Raw genomic sequence first — 23,161 nt, 5'->3', positions numbered from 1 at the left:
AATCTTAAAAGAGAAAAAAATGCACAGGCAAGGATACAAAAATAAAAATACTTACACCAACACCTAACCTAGAGTGCTTTGTTGGCTTGGTTCTTTCTTGGGAACTTGGTGGCAATGTGTTTTAGCATTGACCTTTCACCTAGAGACCTGGTTTGAATCCAATCCAGACTGTAAGTCCCCATTGACTGCAAGGCCTTGAAGTTAAATGACTATAGTTGTTGCTGCTAGAACTCTGCAGCAACTTGAGGCCAGTTTCTGCTGTAGTTTTAAACAAATTCTGCAGAGTGAGAATGAGATTCTGCATTAGGCCTGCCAGGTATATTTCAATTCCAGTACTTTTTAAATTGTGTAAAGACAGCAATGCACTGGTCGCCTTTGTGTTAGTAAAGTTATGCATTTTAAACTTCGCTAAAAAAAGGAGTTTAATCCAGGGTCCCATATTAGCTTAACTGTTTACAGTAATCACTGGCACTTCCTGCTGAGTTATTTTACCTGACTTTATCTAGCTGGGTGATGTACCTATAAATATTTAAAATGGTAGCTCAGAGTCGCTCCCCACTGATGTTGCCTGTCGCTGAGTGTTTGCTGTTTTATTTCAAATTTCCAGCTTCTGCAATGTTTTTGTTTCAAAGTAGGTCATCAGCAACTAATGCCTTGAGTTGGAATGGTGTCAACTGACATTAAGACATCCAAATAAGTACTTTTGAAATGTAGACATTGTTCTGCTGTGTTTCCCCAGATTACAACAAAACCCCATGTGATCAATGACCCAATGATCTGATTTGTGATGTTGGCTGAGGGTTAAATATTGGTCAGGACAGTAAGAGAGAACTCCATGCTCTTCAAATAGTCCACCTGAGCAGGCAGACAGGGCTTCCGTTTAACACATTATCCAAAAGATGGCACCTCTGACAGTGCAGCACTCCCTCAATACTGTACTGAAGTGTCAGATTAGACTATGTGCTTAAGTCTATGGAGGGAGGCTTGAAACTCTGACCGCCTGAAGGTGCTACCACTGAGACAAGGCTGGCACCTAATATCATTCTATTCTAGGTGTTGACTCACACACAATGACAATGGAAAAATTAGCAGGATAAATGATTGGGCAGAGAAGCAGGAGAGAAGGATGTTAAATTTCATGGTGATTTCCACAACTATGGAATCACAGAGTGTTGAGGCTGCTACTTGTAATTATTTTTTTTCTATGGACACCTGTCTGCCACTCAAACGTGCTGATGATTTGGGAGAATTTTCAGGAAAATAGGAAAATCAGAGCGACCACAAAATAGCTGGTGTGGAAAATGGGAAAAAGATACCAGTATAGTCAGGATCTGTCCTGATACTAGGTTGGTAGTACATTGGTAAAACATGACTTGGGAGTGGATGGCTTCAAAAGTGGATTTTCCACAGCACTGATGTTGGCCACCTCAGTGAGCAGACGATTTTCCATATCTGCATTTTAGTTAACACTGAAGCTTTTATTAGTAATTTTAGCAAAAATTGGAAGTAGAAAGTGGTGTAATGTTGGGTGAAAACCACTGATGAATTACCTCTGTTTTGTTAATAATTAGTGACCCATCCAAAAGAGGAGTTAAAGCAGATTAGTGAACAGTAAGAAAAAATCGATTGGTTCTTAGTAAGGCCTTGTTAAAAGTCATTGTTGATAAGCTTTTTTCATCCTCCACAGCTGTGGAATCACATAAAATAGGGAGTGTTGTTCTCTAGGTTAGAAGTTTAAAAATATACTTGTGAAGTATCATCAGACACCTGAATATAATAGAGGAGATTCCTATCCAATCATGTAAGCATTGAAACCACTGGTGGTTACATTACATTAGAACATAAGGAGGAGAGGGTAGTTCAGATTGCAGGGGCACAAAAAGATGACAGCTCGCAGGAGGTATTAACCTGGCTGAGAGTGTACTGTCACAGAATAGATACCTTGGGCATGGCACAGCCGTGTGCTGCTTCAGTGCTAAAGGCTGACAGTCGGATATGTCTCATTAGGTGTAGCTGCAGGTATGCTGGGTTTCTTTACACTGAAGAGATTGGGTGGTACATTTATGGGGAGACAGGTGACACTTATTCAATTACTTTATTGTATTTTTATTGTGTGCTGTAATTTCATTTGTGTATATTCCATGTATTTAGTTATGTTGATGTAACATATTTTTAAAAATCAGAGAAATAGGTAGTACTTGCTATTAGTTCTGTGTTCTCCTCCAATTTCTCCAGCCTTGTAAATTCCTCAGACTGAGTGATGGCTCATTCTCCAAATAAGGGGGTTCCACCACTGTTCAACTCACTATTAACGTGCTCACCAATGCTTAATCTGAGTTGTGTCAGGGTCTTTTGTTCCAGAACTCGTTATAGCCTTGGCCCAAACCTGGGCATAGCCTAAATTCCTGAGATGATATGAGAGTGGATTCCTTTGAGATCAAGAGCAGGATATTGGCCCAGAGATGGGGGCAAGAACAGAAGCGAGCATGTGCGGAATTTCCTGCTGGCCGATGTGCTGTTTCCCTCAGTCGTTTTCTTCAAGGCCAGATCAAGTGACGAACAGCTACACCCACCTCTCTCAACCCCGAAAGCAATGGGTGGCTTGTTAAATTATTTAAAAGGCTAATTAAGACCATTGATCAGAGGCTGACTGGAATCCTGGAAGCCAGTCAGCCTGCGGGCCCCTTGCAGATCCCTGGAGGTGGCATTCCAGGAACAGACAGAGGAGCTAAGGCTGCAGGATTATTTTGAAGCCTCCCACTGAATATATTAAAAGTGCTAAGAGGTTGACTCAAGGTGGAGGCGCCCTCTGTTTGCCTGCCTGCAACAGCAAACTGCAGCTCCTTCAGTGCTGAGAGGCCTCCTATTGGCCCTTCATTGCTGAATGGCCTCCTATTGGGCCATCAGCTTTGAGAGTCCAGCTGCCATCTTTAATTGGATGGTGAGTACACTCTTTGGCCACTAATTGACGAATCCAGTGAAAACTGATGTCAGATTACTGCTCCCGTCCCAGTGGGGATTTTGGACCCGCAATTGCTCCCGACGACAGGGTCCCAACCCAAAACGGAAAATCTGCCCTAAGGTTGTAAAATGAAGCACCAAAAAGCCCAATACAATTGAACTCAACGAGATTAGGTGGAAATCTTCAGTGGCTGGAATCGTTCCTGCAACTAAAGAGGGTAGTTGTGATTGATGGAAGCCAAGCATCTCAGCCCCGGGACGTTGCTGTGGCATGGTAGGCCCACCCATCTTTAGCTGCTTTATCAATGTCCTTCCCTCCATCGTAATGTCAGAAGTGTGGATGTTCCAGAGCTATGAAGAGGGCCTGATCACAGATGATTGCATAGTGTTCAGCTACATTTGCCACTCCTCAGATAATGAACCAGTTCTTGCCTGCACATAGCAAGACCTGGACAACATTCACATAAATTGCAAATAACATTCACACAACACAAGTGCCATGCAATGACCACATTAAATAAGAGAGAGCATAAATACCTCCCTTTGACATTCAACGGCATTACCACTGCCCAGTTTACATATTCAACATACTAGGGGTCACCATTCATCAGAAACTAAACTGGGCCAACCACATGAATGCAGTGGCTACTCCAGCAAGGAAGAGACAGAGCACTCTTCAACAAGTGACTCATCTCATGACTCCCCAAAATCTGTCCATGACCAGCAAGACACATATCAGGAATGTAACGGAATACAGAGAAGTTACAGTGGCAATGCAGCAAGAGCTGTGAGGAAATTCCCAGGCAAAACCTGTTTTCCATGTTCACAGGTTGATCTTCCACCATTGTACCACTGAGAGGAAAATGTGCTTTTTGAAAGCTCCGTAAGCTCTGGACAGTTTACCGCAACCATCAATTTAATTATCACTTGCATTCAATTTTATTAATATGTTTTGGGTTTTATTAGAATTCTACTTGTATTGTTTTGACTGAATACTTAGAACTATTTATCTTTTTGTTTCCCGGCCTTCCCTGTTTGCAGGGTATACTAAACAGCAGTAGAAATTGCTGTGCCACAGTAAAAAAAATGCAACTCTCTAATACATTAGTTTAATCTAGGAGGTTAAAAGATACAACAGGGTAAAGCAGGTTAGACTGCTGTCTGCCCAACTGATGAGCACCTTAATGGTCACTTTCAGTGTGGAGTAAACATGAATGCTCATGTCAGTGTTCTAATACAGAACACACATTACACAGACAGACTAATTATAGTGTTGCCCATTATTTTCACGTATCATTTGAAGCAAAGCAGAGGTCAAGCTTGTTCTGCTTGATCTATCATGGAGCAAAATACTTTATTGTTGTCAATATTACAAGCAAATTACCAGAGAGCACAATGAATAACTTTATTAATTAAAATCCTGCATTGTCAGCTTTTGATAATTACTGGGAATTATTACTGTATCCGAGTTCTGTTTGAACTTTTTAACATTGTTAGTGTCACTGAAATGGTAGTGTCTAGATTAATGCATAGACTGTTTTGCAGCCATATTTCTAGTCACTGAAGCATGTAGTCAATATCTAATTTCTCTGGAGATAGCAGTATATTGCACTTACTTACCAAAATGAGGTGTTTTTTAACGTATTGTCTATTTGCCAACATACAAGTCAGGACCTATTTTATTGCTGTGATTACGAGACTCTGCAGCATTGCTGTAGAAAACTGGTCCAGCAGAAATAGCTTTATACTAGAGTATTTGGCAGTAGCCATTTTATGGTTCTTCTGGGTTCCATGTTAGAGTGAAAAGCTATTTTTTAATAAGGTGAATCAGATGCATATTTGCTATATACTTTACAAGTGTACATTCTTATCGCAGCAACTGAAATGTTTTCCTAAATGTTGCCGCCGTGTTGGAGAACTAGATGTTCCGAGTCTCATGCTTCAAGCCTGGGTATGTGAACGCTGGCGGTTGTGACTATTTTGCACTGTTGAGAAGTCTGCCAGCCTGTCAACCAGTTACAATTGGGACATTTATTCTCATCAACTCTGAAGTCAGGGTTAAAACATTGTGAGCTTCAATCTTGTTTTATCTAGTCATAAAGTGGCAGAATTTTCATATGTATAGGTGTATTTCAAAGTAAAACAATTTCATACACATTTTCTTAAGGCTGTCCAATGTGGATTTATTTCAAAGGATATCTGTATCATTGGATAACCGAAAGATTTCTTCTGTACCTTTGATGGACTATCACACATTGTCAATTTCACCCATATCATCCTAACTTAAGGCTATTATCTTAATACATTTTTCATCATGAGGTAACACAGTGCGCTTGGAAGTCATTTGGCTATGCGTTGATGTATTAGAATATAGAGTACAGGATAATTGTAAGTTTAAAAAAGAAGTTCAAGTACTGGTTTACCTTTAAGAAACTCATTCACTTTAAGAAACTTATGAATCATACCTTTGAGTAGAGTGAAGGAAGCAGGGAGTTAAATAATTTTGTTACCTTGTTCAGTTGCCATCTAAGATGTTGGGAAATTCAGCATGGATGTAGAGTTAATGGCTGCTAAGGAATAACTTGCTCCTGAGTTGAATGTTTAAAAATTCCCTCCAGAATTAAAAGTTATGGGTGTTGGGGAGGGTGGGGTGGGGGTGTGCTTGGAGGCAGGTGGCAAAGAAAGAAGCAATATGGCTATAGAAGGAATTGCTTGAATTAAAAGTCAGATAAATATATTTCATCCTAATAGATCACCACATTAGGTATCTGAGGTGGAATTTGGCAGGTGATTAAGTGTCGAAGGACATTGCAGTTTTGTATTTGCAGCCATTAAGGTTCAAGGCAGGAATGTTGCTGCAATATACCAAGCCTTGCCTTCCATTTTTGTTAATCTATAACTCAGAATTTAAAGGAGAACTCTCGGTTCAAGGGAGAAAGAAAGTCAGTTTTGAAATGATCGCCTCTTAATTGTCAAAGTGAACTCAGGGATATTGCCTATAGAGCTTTAACTCGGATTTGTGAATTAACCTGGCAACGCTTATATATTTTTTAAAAAGACAACCTTTCAATTAATGGCAGTAAATGTTTCTTCCAGATAAAAACATAAATAGGCCTTTTAGCGTTAAGCAGAGCAAATGAAGAACAGGCTTGCATGGAGCTCAGAATGATTGGTATTCTGAGGAACTTGGGTATCCTTGTCTCCAAATCACAGCAATAACATCCAGGTACAGCAAGAAATTAGGAAAGCAAATCATATGTTAGTGTTTATTGCAAAGGGTTTGAAGTATAAGAGTAAAAAAGTCTTACTGCATGCTTTGGTGAAACTGCATCGGGAGTGCTGCGCACATTTTGGTCTCCTTACCTAAGAAAGGATATGCTTACCTGAGGAGGTGCAACAAAGGTTCACTAGCCTGATTCCTGGGTTGAGGAGATTGTTCTATGAGGAGAGATTGATGATCTTATTGAATGGTGGAGCAAGCTTGACCGGCCTATTCCTGCTCTTACTTCTTAAGGGCTATATTTTCATCTTAGAGGCAGGAAGCAAGAGTTAGGAAATTTCCCAGCTTGGCATGCCCACCACAGGAGAAAATGCCTTGAATGATGTGACCTTTGTTCTGGGTGGTGGGTTTGTGCTGGGGTCGGGCCCCCTGACCCCGGACGAGGATCAGAGTCAGCCATAGGGACTGTGGAGTGCTGAGGCAGTATGACTAAAAGGCCTGGGTGTTAAATATTAGGCCTTCTATCCCTCACCCCTTACACCTGCTCACCCCCACATCCACTCCGCATGCCCCATTATTGCCAACTCTTGCCTTTCCATCTACCGCCAATGGCTCCTCATTCCCTCCATGCCAAACCCATGTCCCTCCTCGCACCCCTAACTGGCTTCACCCCTTCACCCCCCACCCACTCCCCATGCTCCATTCATGCCAACCCATGTCCCTACACCCACATCCAAAGGCCCCTCATTCCATTCATACCAACCCTTGCCCCTCCAACCACCCCCAAAGGCCCCTCATACCCTTAATGCCAACACATGCCACTCCACCCACTCCCCATCCATGCCAACTCATGTCAATCCATGCCCCTCCATCCACCCCAATTGCCCATACCCTCCATGTCAACCAAATCATAACACTTCCGTCACTATTCATATACAGAACCAATGAGCCCTATCATAACAATGGCATTTGTGGAAAAGTTTTTAAAAAGGCACACATTCATAACTTCCTTTAAAATAAAACTGCTGTTACAGCAACCCTATAAAAGTGTCACTCAACCAGACCTTTTAAAGTTTCAATAGTAGAAACTATAGGCATTTGTGTAAAAAAAACATTGAGCCAGTGACAAAATAGATCTAAGAAAAAAGCTGCCAATCAAGTAATGTTTTCCCTTGTGTGCACCTGTTTGGACAAAAGACTGGGCTCTCAGCCAAGCCTTTTAATGCATGCTTGGCTGAGAGCCCAAACTTTCATTAGTTCATTGAAACAGGTGGACACAAGGGAAAACATTTTTAAGAAAGTTATCAATGGCTGTTTTTAAGCTTTTCCACGCATGCTATTGTTACTACAGGGTGCATTGGTTCAATAGAGAGTGTATACTGGGTGAATGGGTATGGAAGTGCTATGAGTTAGCATGGAGGGTATGGGGGACCTTTGGGTGGGTGGAAGGACATTGGTTGTCATGGAGGATATGAGGGATCATTGAGGGTGGTTGGATGGGCAAGAGTTGGCATGAAGGATACAAGGGACCATTGAAGATGGGTGGAGGGGCATGGGTTAGCATGCTAGTAGGAGGAGCCATTAGGGGTGAGTAGGGGGCATAAGTTGGCATGGGTTATGGGTAAGACATTTTGAAATTATCTTTCAAAAGGGTCCCACATCCAGACCAGGGTTCACGACTTCACTGAGGGGCTGTTGAACCACAAGTCCTTGAGAAGCTGGCCTGACTCCATGAAAATTGTGGGGTGCTAGGAGATGCCTATCCCCACCTTGGAGCTAGCCAGGTCAAGAATGCTGGATGCGGGCTTGCTGCCTGCAACCTTATCCCAGGCTAGCAAAAATGGGGGCACCGGGAATGGAGGCATCTCTGAAATTTTAAAACATCTGTGGGGTCTCCCCAACTCTGTGAAAATCCAGCCCTGAGAGGTGTAACATCCCTTTTCACAGGCCTGAATCTCACCCAGCCCATACTTCCAAAAGCAGTTACCCTGGCTGAAAAGACAGGCCCTAGTGTCTCATGCAAGCCCCCCAGAACTCTGTAAATGATCCTCAGTGTCTGTATCTGGAAATATTACGTAGTCTAATGTACCACGTATTCTGCATCAAGCCATGACTTGCAAATTTATGTAAATCCCTATACAAAACAATAAAAAAAATGGTGGAATAAACTAATATATTTATTTCCTTATTCGCTAATAGATAAAAATAATAAGACTGACAATAACAGTGCAGTTTGATTTTGAAACAATGGGCTGAATGAACCCCAATTTGGGCATAATTCTAGGTTCCAATCCTGCACGGCATGGGCGTGACATTCACATCCTGATTTTTAATTGAAAGACAAATCATGGCCAGAGGGTACACTCACCAATTAAAGATGGCGGGTGGGCTCTGGAAGCTGCAGGACCAGTAGGAGGCTTTCCATGCAGTGAAAGAGCTGCAACCTGTTGTTACAGGTAAGAGAGAGAGATGGGGGGGTCACCTCAAGTTGGAGGCATCCTCTCAATATTTTTAAAATCTTCTGAAGATTTTTATGTTACAATTGTCAGACCTTCTTTCTGGGACTCCTCCACAGGGCAGCGTTGAGCCATTTGTATGTTGCTGCAAGAGTGGGGGAATGCTTGAATAGTGAAGTGGAGCACTGGTCCCTGGTCTGCTACCGGGAGGCTGCCTCCTTTCTCTGGCCTTGTTTCGGCCACTGCAGGGGCCCACCTGCCGACTGCAAAATTCCAGACAGCGCAGGAGAGGTGCCAAATAAAGCCACTCAATTGGCTATCCAAGACTTGTGGGCGAGTAGCCATCTTGCCCCTTATCTGGCCGGCCTCCTTAAAAATGGCACATTAGCAGGACCTTGCCAGCAGTCGTTCCACTTACTGAAGTGATGTGGAAGACATAAACCTTGTATCTAAGGGATGTTACAGTAGCTACCGGAAAGGGCATGTGAGGGCAAAATCACAAATTGTTTTTTGGGATCTTTTCCTTCCGCCTGAGAGGGTGGAGCACTGCACTGAGATGTCAGCCTAGATTACCAACTCACATCTCAGAAGTGGCACTTGATCACTCAACTTTCTGACTCAGAGGCAAAAGTACTACCACTGTGTGTGTCATAGCTGAACAGTTAAAAATCTCAGTAGCACTTAATTAATTTATTGCTGAATTAGATATGCATAAGAATAAATGATGCAGGTGGTGGGTCAGGTTATCACATAATACTACTTTCCAGTATTTCCGTAGTTTCTGGAGCCAGTTGATAAGCAGTAGCTTCTACATTTATGGGCTAGGTCATATTAATGCATGCTATAATGAGAAAGACATTTAAATGAAGACCACCAGCTCCCTCAGAATTGAGATTCAGTAATGAACTGCCCCTCCTATACTTCACACCAAACTAGATATGTTCAGTTTTGTTGAAGACTTATGTCTTACACAAGTGAACAAATGTGAATTTGGTATTTGATTGACTGGATATGGAATATTGGAGATTTAAATTATGGGGTTAGGGAAAAGATGGGTAAATCACATCATTCCACAAAGTTAATAGGAGATTTATAGCCTGTGAAATTGTTACAAAATGGAGCTGCAATTCAGTGTAAATTAGTTGTCATGTGCAGAGCCAAGTTCTGTGTCTGGATATTATTGTATCCATGCCAGGTCATAAAAAAAAGATAATAAACTTCCCAAGGGACTGTATGTTTAGTGTTAGATTGCAGAAGCCTGTTTGGTATACTCTGTTAGATTAGTAATTAGGGTTAAGTTGTGTGATTAAAGATTGAGCCCCCCAAGTCTTCAAATTTGTCCTTTGTAAAATGAAATTTTCAATAAACATATCAATTGGTATTTTTGATTCACTTCAAATGAGTAATACTTGTCTTCAACGATTTAATTAATAAACATTTTATTTATTTGGAAAGAATACTGCCAATCTGCAAATCACCTTATGTGTTAATTTTTTACCATTCCTACTCTACACTAGATGGCAGTTTTGCCATTGCCTCAAACTTTTTGCACTTGTGTAGTAAAGGAAAGGCCATCACTGTTTAGTCTGTAAGCGGGATCTCTGTGCTGGTGATTCAGATCCTGTGGACTTCCTGGAACATATGTTAGTAATTTAGAGGCAGACATTTATTTCTTTGTTTTACTGCTGGCTCTTTGAGAAGTGTTGGTGCTGGATTATGAGCTGTCTGGATCATGTCAGAGGCCACAGGGATCAAGTTCATGTGACAGGCCAGACTGAGGAAGGATGAGGTTAAGGGAGGTAAGGAAACTGACCCCTGCTTTTATTGCACAAGTCACAGCCTGTCTGTGAACCACAGCCAAAAACTTGGGCGTTCCAACTCTAATACAGCTGAACAAACAAGCCACTTGCCTGCTTGGATTTTACACATTTCATCAACAGGAGTTAAATGAAAGCTTTCTCTATTTTTGCCTTGAGTGACTTTTAATCCTTCATTCTTAATTCCTCTTCCTCAATCACATTCCCTTAGCCCCATCCAGACGAGGTGACCTGGAAATCCTTGGCTACTGCATGCTACAGTGGCTGTGTGGGAAGCTACCCTGGGAGCAGAGCTTGAAGGATCCTATAGCAGTCCAAGAAGCCAAAATCAAGTATGAGTTTTCTTCTGTTTTATGGTTTACTGTAGCTGGTTTTAAAAAAATCTTCAAAGCACATCAGTTTCTTTAGAATATCACGTTTCGCCCCTTGTGCAAGCAAGTATTCATTTCATTCGTAATAACTTCAAATTGTCATCATAAATATTATAGAAATTTCAAAGTTTGTGGTGTTTTTTGACAAAACGATGCCTGAATGACATTAAAGTACACTTAGATATATACACTTTGGGTGACATTATTTCGAGCGTTTAAACAGTAAATTGACATTGACAGTTTCAGGACCAGGTGACTTCTTTACATTCAAATAAAAGTACTAAATAAAGAATAATTTTGTTTAAAATATGAAGAAGTTAGGTAATTTTTTCTATGTTCCTTATTTTTGATATTTAAAACTGGAAATGTTTCAAAATTTCTCTTTTGGAATATATAAAATGTTTTGGAAGGTATGAAACTATTTAAATTAAAGGATAACTCAACAGAACCAAATACTTGAACATTAACCAGAGGAACAGAATCCGAAAAGCAATAGGGAAGATGGGCTAATAATTACAGGACTAATAATCCAGAGGCTCAGGCTAATGCTCTGGGGTCATGGGTTCAAATCCCGCCAAGGCAGCTGGTGGAATTTAAATTCAATTAATAAATCTGGAATTGGAAAGTTAGTCTCAATAATGATAACCATGCAACTATCATTGAATATCATTAAAAAAAAACATCTAGTTCACTAATGTCCTTTAAGGAAGGAAATCTGCCATCCTCACCTTGTCTGGCCTATGTATGTGACTCCAGACCCACAGCAATGAGGTTGACCTTTAAAGTGGCCTAGCAAGCCATTGAGTTCAAAGGCAGTTAGGGATAGGCAACAAATGTTGGCCTTGTCAGCAATGTCCACATGCCATGAAATAATAAATATATAAAAGAAAACTTTAAAAATGCTTGATGATAGCAAAGAAATATCAAGGCATTTGGTATTAATAAAATTGTTTGACAATGCTGTCCTAGAATACCATTAAAGGACATAGCAGTAAATGCATTAGTCAATAGATTTGAGAAGACCCGAAGCAGCTCAAGAAGAAAATGGAGATGGAAGGAGAGGGACATTAAAACAATGGCCAGGACTTTGTCAACAACATGTCTTTCCTGAAGTTGTAACCAGAACTATGCACCAGTTCCACTTTCTCCCTTTTTGCCATTTTCCACTCAATTATAACTAAAGCTCTAAGTGCCAGCAGCTTGCATGGAAAACAAGTTTGTTTTAGCAGCAAGGGATGCTTTTCATTGGTGAAACCTGCATCAGCTGACAGTGCTGCATCTACAAGCAGCGTATTAAAGAGCCTCCTGTTCAAACAGATATTCTGCATCACAGCCATAACTATCCTGCCCAACTACATTGCCATTAACATAACACTTGAGAGCACAAAGGTGGCATGGGTGTTTTGCAAATTTAAATTTCACTTGAAAATACGAACATACGAATCAGGAGCAGGAATAGGACATTCGGCCCCTAAGCCTGCTCTGCCATTCAATAAGATCATGGCTGATCTGACTGCGGCCTGAAACCCACATTCTCTACCCCCAATAACCTTTGACTCCCTTGTTAGTCAAGAATCTATCTATCTCTGCCTTAAAAATAATCATTGACCCTGCCTCAATCACTCTCTGGGGAAGAGAGTTCCAACAATTCGTAACCCACTGAGAGAAAACATGTCTCCTAATCTCCATCTTAAATGGGAGACCCCTTATTTTTAAACTGGTTCTCGTCCCTCCTACATGGGAAAACATCCTTTCAGCATCCACCCTGTCAAATCCCCTCAGGATCTTATATGTTTCAATAAGATCAGCTCTTATTCTTCTGAACTCTGAGGGATACAGGCCCAGCCTGTCCTCATAAGATAAACCCTCGCTCCAACCCCACCCCCGCCCCAGGTATCAAGATGAACCTTCTCTGAACTGTTTCTCATGCATTTGCATTTATATCCTTTCTTAAATAAGAAGACCAAAACTGTACAAAGTACTCCAAATGCAGTCTCACCATGCCCACTCATTTAACTTATCTATACCCATTTGCAGGATCCTTATGTCCTCTTCACAACTTACTATCCTACCTATCACATTACATCGATTTCACTTTATTCATGTGTGCATCATTATTTGTTGAGACTAGCTTAGTCAGAGAGCTGAATGTACAGGCACGCCTCATGGTTGGCACACATTGATGGTTACAGGGCAGTTATATGGTGGCACCTATATGGTGGAAGAAACAATGTTGTGTTTTTGCATTCACTCTTTTTTGAATGTTCATATTGGCGTCACATTAGTGTTTACTCACCATTCTATGTGACATGGCTGAACTTGCAGGATTAACTGGTCTTCTCTCCTATGCATTGTAAAGGACATTTTCCGAGATCACTCAGTGGGGATATTCGAAATGTTGTGGGTGAACTCAGAGCCCTTTAGGACTCTGCCAGCTAGTACCCTGTGGTGGATCCACATGTGGACAGTACTGACACCGCCCTTTAGGTCCCTTATTTTCTTACCTTGACTGACAGTCTCACCACCTCCCCCTCCCACTGCCCAACCCCTGCACCACACCCAGGACACTGAGCCCTTCCATGCCCCTGACCCCACTCTCTGAACTCCCATGGATCCCTCTTCCTCTTCTCCATGCCTCCCTGCCCCACTCCACAATTCCCCCTCACCACTGACTCACCCTAGCCAGCCCTGAGCCTCCATGCAAGAGTCCATTTTCCTTCTCCCCTCCCTTGTGCTGTAGAGTTAAACAAGGAAAACCCCTGAGTTTACACACAACTACACAAAGCTGACTGGTGCATGCCACTTTTAAATGATCATGAACTGGGTACCACGAGATTCCTGTGCACCGCTGACTTTATCTTGAAAGTAGGATATAATTTTTAAAAGTTTTACACTACTGAGTATTCATGGCATACAAATATATTACAAGTAGGAACCCACCACAGGCTGGTGTAATGCTCGACACACCACAAACATGCTGCTGACTTTACCTCTGCATCTCAGCGTGCTGTGGGGAAATCAAAGTTTTGTATCCCACCTAATTAAGTCACCCCAAACGCCATGTTTCCCATCTCTGTGAGCTCCATAAAAAAACCCAATGTTTCTGAAATCTAGGGAAAACATTTGTCTTTCAGATCACTAAATGTGGAAAGTAACTCAAAACTCTTTAGATAAAAAGTCAGACCTGGTACTCGGTGCACATATTGTGATCAACATGTATAAACTCCATATCCAAAGTGTTCAAATTACATTGTGGTGGAACACTGAGTTGTATGAGTAATAACTTATTATTTAATCCAAGAATATCAAATCCAGGGATAACTGTTAAAATATTGATAGCATATATATTATGTGTGATATGCAAAGTCTTCCCAAGTCCAACATTAACGAATCCTGTTAATTAATATGATCAGCATTTTGATACAATATTTTTAATGTGAAATAGCAAGAAAAACTTAACTTCATTTTTGTTGAGATGAAAGTTTATGTTTCAGCCTTTGTGAACTTATTTGCTTTCAACTTTAATGGAAGATTAAATGTACTGAGAAACCCTTATGTTAAAAAGAGATGGGGTTATTAATTAAAATATTAAATTGGGCACATTTTCTCAATGTTCTGAGTGTTTGTAGCTCATAATCTTTTGCTCTCAGGAAGTATTCCTGCCACTTACTATAATGTGTTTGCTATTGTTATTTCAGACTTATGGAAAACCTTCCGACCTCTGTGAATCAGTGTTTTCCCTCTGGATGTGAAAGCAGTAAGTGTGTTTATGTACAAATACACCAGTACGTTTCTAGTACTATGAAATGGCACTCTTCAATAGTTTGTTCCAATGTGAACAGGGATTTGCTTTTGAATGTCCACTAAAATGACAACCTCATATTTTGCTTAGTGAACAAAAGGGCTTTCACTCTCCTCTGTTTATACCTATTATCAGATAAATCATATCATCTATTTGTGAAGAAAGATGCACAATTACCATTTTAAATGCAACTCTATTGATTTTGCTTTTTAAAAGTAAACATGTTAATTGGATTTTGGGTAAAAAAGGATGACTTAATTAACTTGAATAGCTGCAGAGAATAAGCAATGTTATTTGCCATTCCATTTCTTCACTATGAGTTAGTTGTAGATTTTTATATTTTATCACTGCTGTTAATCCTTGTGAGATTTGCTTGGCAAAGGGCTCCTTGTATATAAATGCTGGTATCACTCATGAAAAGCTGAAATAAAACTTATTACTAGATTAACAATTATGTTTACTTTTAAATGTATTTGACACATGAGAAAATTAAACATTTGCGAGGAAGAGGGTTTGACTAATGAGGGAAATGGACAGATAACCGATCCTATACACTCCCTATAGTACCCTTGAAAATATGCAGGAGTGGCTTTGATCAATTAATTCATATAATTATGTATTTTCAAAAAGAGTAAGTGCTTCTCTCTGATGGGAAGATTAAGATCAACAATTTTCAGCGTGAAAAATCATAGGAGGCAGCCCACTTTCACAACTGTACACATTTACAGTACAATACAGGGCTATTGTTTTACTTTAGTTCAGAGCCAACATTATTTAAAAGGCAGTCTTTTTGACCTTGATCATCGGAAACCATGATTTACTATTTAAAACTATTATGAAATTATCTAGATTCTAGTTACTGTCATGTACCCACAAAAAGAGATGGCTGTGGCATTTTTGCCATAATTGGCGCATTATATGAAATAGCAATGGACCAAACAGATAACCTAATATTTTAAAAGCAAAATACTGTGGATGCTGGAAATCTGAAACAAAAACAGAAAATGCTGGAAAAACTCAGCAGGTCTAACAGCATCAGTAGAGAGAAAAACAGTATGACTCTTCTTCAGACCTAAAGAGAAGTAGGAATGTGATGAAATTTATATTGTTTAAGGAGGTGGAGCAGGTGAAGCTGGATAGAAGCCAGCAATAAGTGGGGACAAAGGAGAGATTGACAAAGATGTCATGAATAAAAGGACAAAGGGAGTGTTAATGGTAGTGGTAAGGGCTAAACAAGGTGCTGATGGTGGTATTAAGGAAGCAGAATATGATAATAGCAAGACAAGAGTGAGCACTCTGGAAAGAACAACATGAACAAGTGACAGCTGGCCCTTGAGGGAGTGGAGTGGGGGGTGGTGAGGAAAAAGGATCGAAAATAGGATAAAAAGTGGGGTTAAAACAATGAATAAATGAATAAAAATGAAAGTAAATAAAAATAAGTGGATAAAAAATAAAAATGAATATTAAAAAAAGGGGATAAAAAAGGGGTGAGGATAGAGGAGATGGTCTGAAGTTGTTGAACTCAATGTTAAGTCCAGAAGGCTGTAAAGTGCCTAGTCGGAAGATGAGGTGCTGTTCTTCCAGTTTGCATTGAGCTTCACTGGAACATTGCAGCAGGCCAAGGATGGACATGTGGGCATGAGAGCAGGGTGGTGTGTTGAAATGGCAAGCAACAAGGAGGTCTGGGTCATGCTTGCGGACAGACCAAAGGTGTTCCGTAAAACGGTCACCCAGTCTGCATTTGGTCTCTCTAATGTAGAGGTGACCACATTGGGAGCAGCGAATACAGTAGACCAAATTGAAGGAGGTGCAGGTGAAGTGCAGCTTCACCTGAAAGGAGTGTTTGGGCCCTTGGTCAGTGAGGAGGGAGGAGGTAAAGAAGTGTTGCACCTTCTGCGATTGCATGGGAAGGTGCCGTGGGAGGGGGATGAGGTGTTGAGGGTGATGGAGGAGTGGACCAGGGTGTCCTGGAGGGAAGGGTCCCTACAGAATGCCGACAGGGGTGGTGAAGGGTAGATGTGTTTGGTGGTGACATCATGCTGGAGTTGGCGGAAATGGCGGAGGATGATCTTTTGAATGCGAAGGCTGATGGGGTGAAAAGTGAGGACAAGGGAGACCCTATCATGGTTCTGGGAGGGAGAGGAAGGTGTGAGGGCAGAGGTATGGGAGATGGTTTTTTCCTCATATTGCCATTGCCTGTTTTGCCAATTACATTAAATCTGTATCCTCTGGTTTTCGATCTTTATCTACTCTGTCTAGACCCCTCATGATTTTGAATACCTCGATCAAATCTCCTCTCAACCTTCTCTTCTCCAAGAAACCAGTACAATCTTCTCCAATCTAACTGAAGTATGAATACAGTTGTAAAATTTCCTCTTTTGTATATTTCTAGCAAAATTCTAAACAGGTTCTTTCTTAAAGATTTGTGTTGATTTCACTCTGAATTGTGGAACAGGGGAAATGTTCCCAGCTGCTTTTATGATGTTACCTTGCATAACGGCAAGAAAAAAATAAAGACCTTGGCATTTATATTTCGCCATTCATGGCCTCCAGACATTCCAAAGTGCTTCGCAGCCAATGAAGTGCTTTAAAATGCAGTCACTGTTGTAATGTAGGAAATGCAACAGCCAACTTGCATACAGCAAACTTGTGTACAACAAACTCCCGCAAACAGCAATGAGATAATAACCAGATAATCTGTTTTTTTGTGATGTTGGTTGAGGCATAAATATTGGTCAGAACAGTGGGAAAGTTCTCTGATGTTTTTCAAAATAATGCCATGGGAATTTTTGCATCCGCCTGAGAAGGTGAGAGTGCGTCAGGTTTTGGAAGATGCTGCATCCGACAGGGCAGGACTAACTCTGTACTGCACTGGATTGTCAACCTAAGTCATACACTCCAGTCTCTGCTGTGGGACTTGAACCCACAATCTTTTGACTCAGAACCACTGAACCAAGCCTGAGACCTTGGTAAAAGAACTCCTAGCCAGAATTCTTTCCTAGTATATAGTTTTTCACAATTGAAAAATTGACAAATAATGGACTGGCCCTGATAAACCTCAAGAGGTCCATGCTCAGAATCAATAAAGATTCCTGTAGCACTAAGTGAGCTCTACAGGCTTGCATGCTATCATTAGCTGAGCAGTTACAAGCTTCAAGTCTTTTCAATCACATTCATTGCTTTGTGATTTTTGCAAATCAAATTATAATGCCTGTTCTTCAATCAATGTTTTTTCAAGCACCAAAAGAATTTGATCCTTTGCATGCTTGGCATGGTGTTGAGACATGTTCTGTTACTTTTTTTCCTCATTCAGGCAGATACCATGGCCCAGATTTTTGTCTTGGGCTCGCGAATTGTGAATTGGGTCCTTTTGCGACTTCAGAAATACACACCCGACTCATGTCTGACTTTGCCTAGGATTTTTGTTTTTCCACACAAGGGCAATGTGCAGTTTGCAAGCCACAATGAACTAGGAGTGTTGGTGCTAAGGCGAGCTGGTTAGAATGCCCACCTTGGTTCTCGGGCACAGCAGCCCAGCTCCCAACATCTTTCTTCCAGCTCCTAAACCTCACCCTACACCCCCGCCCACCTCCATTGCCCACATATAGCCCATGACCCTTCATATTCCCATGCCCCCTCATACTCTCCATGCCTCCCATTTATCAGCCATAGCCACTCACCCAGTATCCACAATGCACGGTCCTCAGAAGCAATTCCATAACAATGGGTGCAGTTGAAAAATAATTAAACCTGTCACAATCTAATAAACCTCTCATTGAAACCTGTTTCATTGACACTGCAAAAAAAAAAAATCTGTAGACCCATAGAAAAACAATTTAATCTTCTAAGTGGACTTTAAGTTGTGTAAACACACAACAATGTATTTAGGAGTCACATCAAAAGCAGATTCTGCTATTACAACTTCTTACTACTGTCAGTCACTCCACTGAGCAACTGCGTCAACAGTGCTGAGTCCTCCATCAGGAACGCAGCTACGCATTCATAATGATCACTGCAATCAAAAAAGCAAGCTTTCAGCCCCAGACCCCCTGAAGCTGAAAGAACAGATGGTGTTACATTTCCATTTCAAAGCAGATTACCTGTCAATTAACAGACTGGAGCAGGTGCTTTTTTTTTAAACTTTCACCAGCAGGGTGATTTATTTTCAAAGTAAAAGATATCTGGAGATTTAAATCTCAGTCTAAGATGTGACAGGGTAGTTTGTGAGGACTACAGTTTTGAAAGCAGTATGACAATTTCCCCATTGGGCAAAGTACTGTAATGCATGTTAACGTTAGACAATGGTGATCAGTGGTCAACTTACCTTTGCAGGACAGAGCCCTCTGATCAATCACTGCATTAAAAACACATCTTCATTACAATACAGCATCTAATACTAACATTTGAAGGTGTCAAAACATTTAACACTTACCTGTCAGAATGTTCCAGAATCTGCAGCAGGCTTTTCACAGTTGTCATGAACTCTTCAAGGAAGTGTGTCTCTTTTGGGCTTCCAAAACCCACACATGTGCATAAAAATAGCATGGGGAAGGAAATTCAAATTTCCCATGACCCTCACGGTGGTGACCCCAACCTCAGGAGTGGCGTGTGTGTGTTTTGCACCCAAGGCAAAAAAAAATTAAGTTCAGTGTTTGGCAACCTGATTTCTGACTCCACTAAGACAAAAACTCCAGCTCTAAATCTGCCATTCGTTCAATTGTCCTCAATCCCTATATTGAAACTTTTGTTCCAACCAACAACATCGCCAACAACTTATATTTATATCATGCCTTTAATGTAATAAATTGTACAAGGGGCTTCACAGAAACATTGTAAAACAAAATATGTCACTGAACCACATGGAGGGGTATTGGATCAGATGATCAAAAGCTTGGTCAAAGAGGGAATGAGTGACCTAAAGATGGGAAGCGAGGTGGACAGATGTAGAAAGGGTATTCCAGAGTTTAGGGCTGAGGCAATTGAAAGCACAACCACCAATGGTGGACTGATTAAAATTAAGGATGCTCAAGTGGCCAGAATTAAAGGAGTGCAGCTTTCTCTGAGGGTGTAGGGCTAGAAGCAATTACAGAAATAGGGAGGACCGAGACCATAGAGGGATTTTTAAAAAAAGATCCATCATTTAAAAAAAAAATCAAGATGTTGCTTGACCAGGAATCATTATAGGTCAGTGAGCACAGGGGTGATAGGTGAACGAGTCTTGGTGGAAATTAGGAGAGGGACAGCAGAGTTTTTATGACCTCAATTTTACAAAGGGTTCCAATGATGCAGTGCATTGCAGCATTCACCAGACCACCATCTATCTCCTATTGTATATCAATGGACTTTTAGCTTTAAGCCATTCTGGATCGATGTTGATCATGTGACCGAAAGTTCTGAGATCCTTACACCCAGAAGAGACACAGGCAGACTGCAGTAGAACACTGACAAGACAACAACTGCAGAGAAAGGCTGTGCCATGTTTGCCATTTAAGAACCATCAGTCATCAGCCAGTCTGAGAACCAGATTCTGAAACTAGCTGTAAGTCATCAAGCAGCCAAAGACTTGGCCTGTTCCAGTTTCAAAGTTCACCTGAGAACCTAAATATTCAACTACAAGAAACCTCGCAACCTGCTAGGAATGCTTCAATTTACAAGATACTCACTTGAACTTTAAATTATCAAATCATTCAAGAAACCACAGACTGCATGTGGGAAACCAGAAATAATCATAAATCAGTGATTGAATTATCCAATCTTTGTGTGTGTGTGTGTGTGTGTGTGTGTGTGCGATGTTACATTATTTCGGGGTAATTTTGTTAAAATAAATAATCTTTTTCATTTTAAACTCATGAAAGATTGCTGCTGAATTATTTGATTGGAATACACACCTCCAAGGGCAAGAAAAGACACTTCTTTCCACACGAAACATACTTATTACGAGCAGTAAGAGAGCAAGTATATTCTGTTGTGACACAAGTGACAAGCCACTAGCAAAGTTGTGCAATTTGACCTTGCCCTGGCAATGCAAGCAGCAACTTTCAAGGACACTGAGTGTCCTAAACTCCTGCTAAAATATTTCTGGAAATGGAAGCCCAAGTCAAATCCCTACAAAATTCCATCTTGATAACAGGAACCCTAAGTATACCATGAAAGTGACCTTCTATGGCAATACAGTGTAAAATGATTCCAGTGCGAGCTATTGCAGGGTGAAGCTGAACTGCACAACCACCTGAAAATGCCACAAAGACAAAGACAAGAGCCAGCTTGGTCTAGAAAGTGGCAAGCACAAGATGGGAGCGTTAGTTTCTGTGCTTCAGACATCAACCATGGCTCTTGTATGCTCTGAAGATAAGTACTGTGCGCTGGTATGGACCGGAAGTTGCCACACTAGACTAGTCAATGACTAACTCAATGCTTCAATAGCTGAAGCTGCAAACACTTGAAACTTCTTTATCTTGTGCAAATAAACATTGTGAAATTGACAGAAGAGATCAGAGAGTCAGAGCTGTCAATCAAGTGATGCTTTTCCTGGCGTTCAGCTGTTTCAATAGTCTAATGGATTTCTGGGCTCTTACCCAAGCCTCATTATGCATTCATGGCAGTTTCAGTGCTTGCAATTTCAGCTATTGATACTTTAAATGATATGGATGATCAACACTTTTATTGACCTGTAGTAAAAAGTTTAGAAAGTGTAAAGTTATTAATGAATAACTTTCTAAAAGCTTTTTTACACATCCTATTGTCACTATAAGGTTCATTGGTTTTATACAGTGTGTAGTGGGTGAATGGGCATAGAGGTGACATGGGAGGAATGAGGGGCCATAAGGGGTGAGTGACAGCATACTTTGGCATCTGGGCCCATAGGGGATGGGTGGAGGGCATACCTTGGCATGGGGGCATGAGGGGCCATAGCAGGTGCCATGGATGGGACATGGGAAGTGTGCGAGGGGTGAGGGGGTTTGAGGGGTGAGGACTAGAAGGCCTTACCTTTTTCATTATAATTGGGACGATATCCCACAGACTGAGGTGGCCCTTTTAAACAGCCCGACTCTGCACCTGAAAGCCCCTGTGACTGCCTCTGAACTCTTTCCCAGGTTGGCTGGTCTCACTGCAGCCCAAACCTATCTCCCCCACAATTAAAATTACCATCTTTCCTGGCACTTTCTCCAGAGGCAGTTAAGCTGAGCCGGGAATTTTCCTAACTTCCAGTGCCTGCCTCGAGGATGTAAATCCAGCCCGTAGAGTCTACGAATCCATTGACTCTGTGCTTTGGAAAGCTTCAAATAATGGCAGGCGTGAATTCCACAGAGGGGTGCTGTCCAGATATGTCCATTCCAGGGGAAGGCCCCCTTACCACAGTTAATAAATTTGGAATTTTCCAGAATTTTGAAAGTCTTTGTTCAATAAGTGAAAGCACCTTACCCCCTTGGTGGCCATCTTAACAGTTCATCAGTGTCCATTTTAAATAAAAGGCTCTTCCAAAAGCTTCTTTATGAGCTCACACCATGTGTAAAGTTATGAATATGACATGCCTTTATTGGGCACGACACTTATCTAGACATTTAAGAGCAAGTTGCTGCCCCTGTGTGTCGTGTGGGAGATATGCCTGCCGCAGAATGAATGAATCATGACAGGTCCCTGGATATCTAGTGCAGACGTGCATGATCACTTTCTAGCGGTCACAAACTATCTGAGTGTTGAGGGAATGGAATCCTTATGATTGATAAACACTCCAGGTTGATCTGAGGGTATCTTGATTGCCTCGTGTGCAGCCAATGACCCCTCTGTCCCTGTGGGAATCCAACCACTGCAGCAAAACTTACTGGTCTCATCCATTGCTAAGTGCACATAAGTGGAGAACCTGAGAGTTGCATTTAATGGCAGAAGTTTGAGAAATCATTGAGATATCACCAGCAAATCCCTGGAAGGAACTGTAGTTAAAATAATTCAGGGTTATGGTGACCTTGACAGCCACTGGCAATGTGTGTCCAGCTGGCTTTATTGGAAGGAGGTCTTGTTCCAGGAGGCTGCCCATGTCAGCAATGACCTATTGGAAAAGCCTCCTGAGATGCTGTTGCTCTGTCATACTGAGGAAGCTTACCCTCTGTTTTTGTACCCTGTGCTAGAGCTGTCCATCCCCTCTGTCCTGTGCAGCGACCCATGTCTGAGGAGAAGGCAGCTGCTGTTAGTGTGGCTCCTGCTGCTGCTGGTATTGATGTGACTGATCATGTTGTTCCTTATCAGAGGTCCATGTCACTGCTGCATAAGTTGCTCCCATGCTGCAGAGAGGCTGATAGCAGGGAAAAGTAGGTGAGTAAACTCCAAGATAGGTGACTTCCAAAAAATTAGAAATGACCTATAAAAGAGTGGAATCAGACTCTCAGGACTAACCCTGTAAGCAGAAGCCTTTCACACAGGCAGGTCACAATCTTTGCAATTTCACTCTTTATAGTCTTCCCAGCTCCTCAGTTTCATTGTTCTAAGACTGCCTGCTGTGCTTTGCTGTGTTGACTCTGGCGAGTTTGAGATTGGAG

General features: G+C 41.4%; 1 protein-coding gene across 6 annotated transcripts in view; it reads left to right on the top strand.

Moving 5' to 3' along the window:
• Positions 1 to 23,161, top strand: part of LOC144689658 (serine/threonine-protein kinase VRK1-like) — a 100,185-nt gene that overhangs the window by 45,356 nt on the left and 31,668 nt on the right. For all 6 annotated transcript variants that reach the window (XM_078556916.1, XM_078556918.1, XM_078556920.1 and 3 more), the window contains 2 exons: positions 10,666 to 10,786; positions 14,524 to 14,582. In XM_078556916.1, coding sequence (XP_078413042.1) covers positions 10,666 to 10,786; positions 14,524 to 14,582 — 180 coding nt within the window. The remainder of the gene's footprint in view (positions 1 to 10,665; positions 10,787 to 14,523; positions 14,583 to 23,161) is intronic.

Source organism: Cetorhinus maximus, chromosome 14 (genome assembly GCF_964194155.1).
Source record: "Cetorhinus maximus chromosome 14, sCetMax3.hap1.1, whole genome shotgun sequence".
In the NCBI taxonomy this organism is placed as follows: domain Eukaryota; kingdom Metazoa; phylum Chordata; class Chondrichthyes; order Lamniformes; family Cetorhinidae; genus Cetorhinus; species Cetorhinus maximus.
This window is presented reverse-complemented; position numbering and strand designations above follow the sequence as displayed.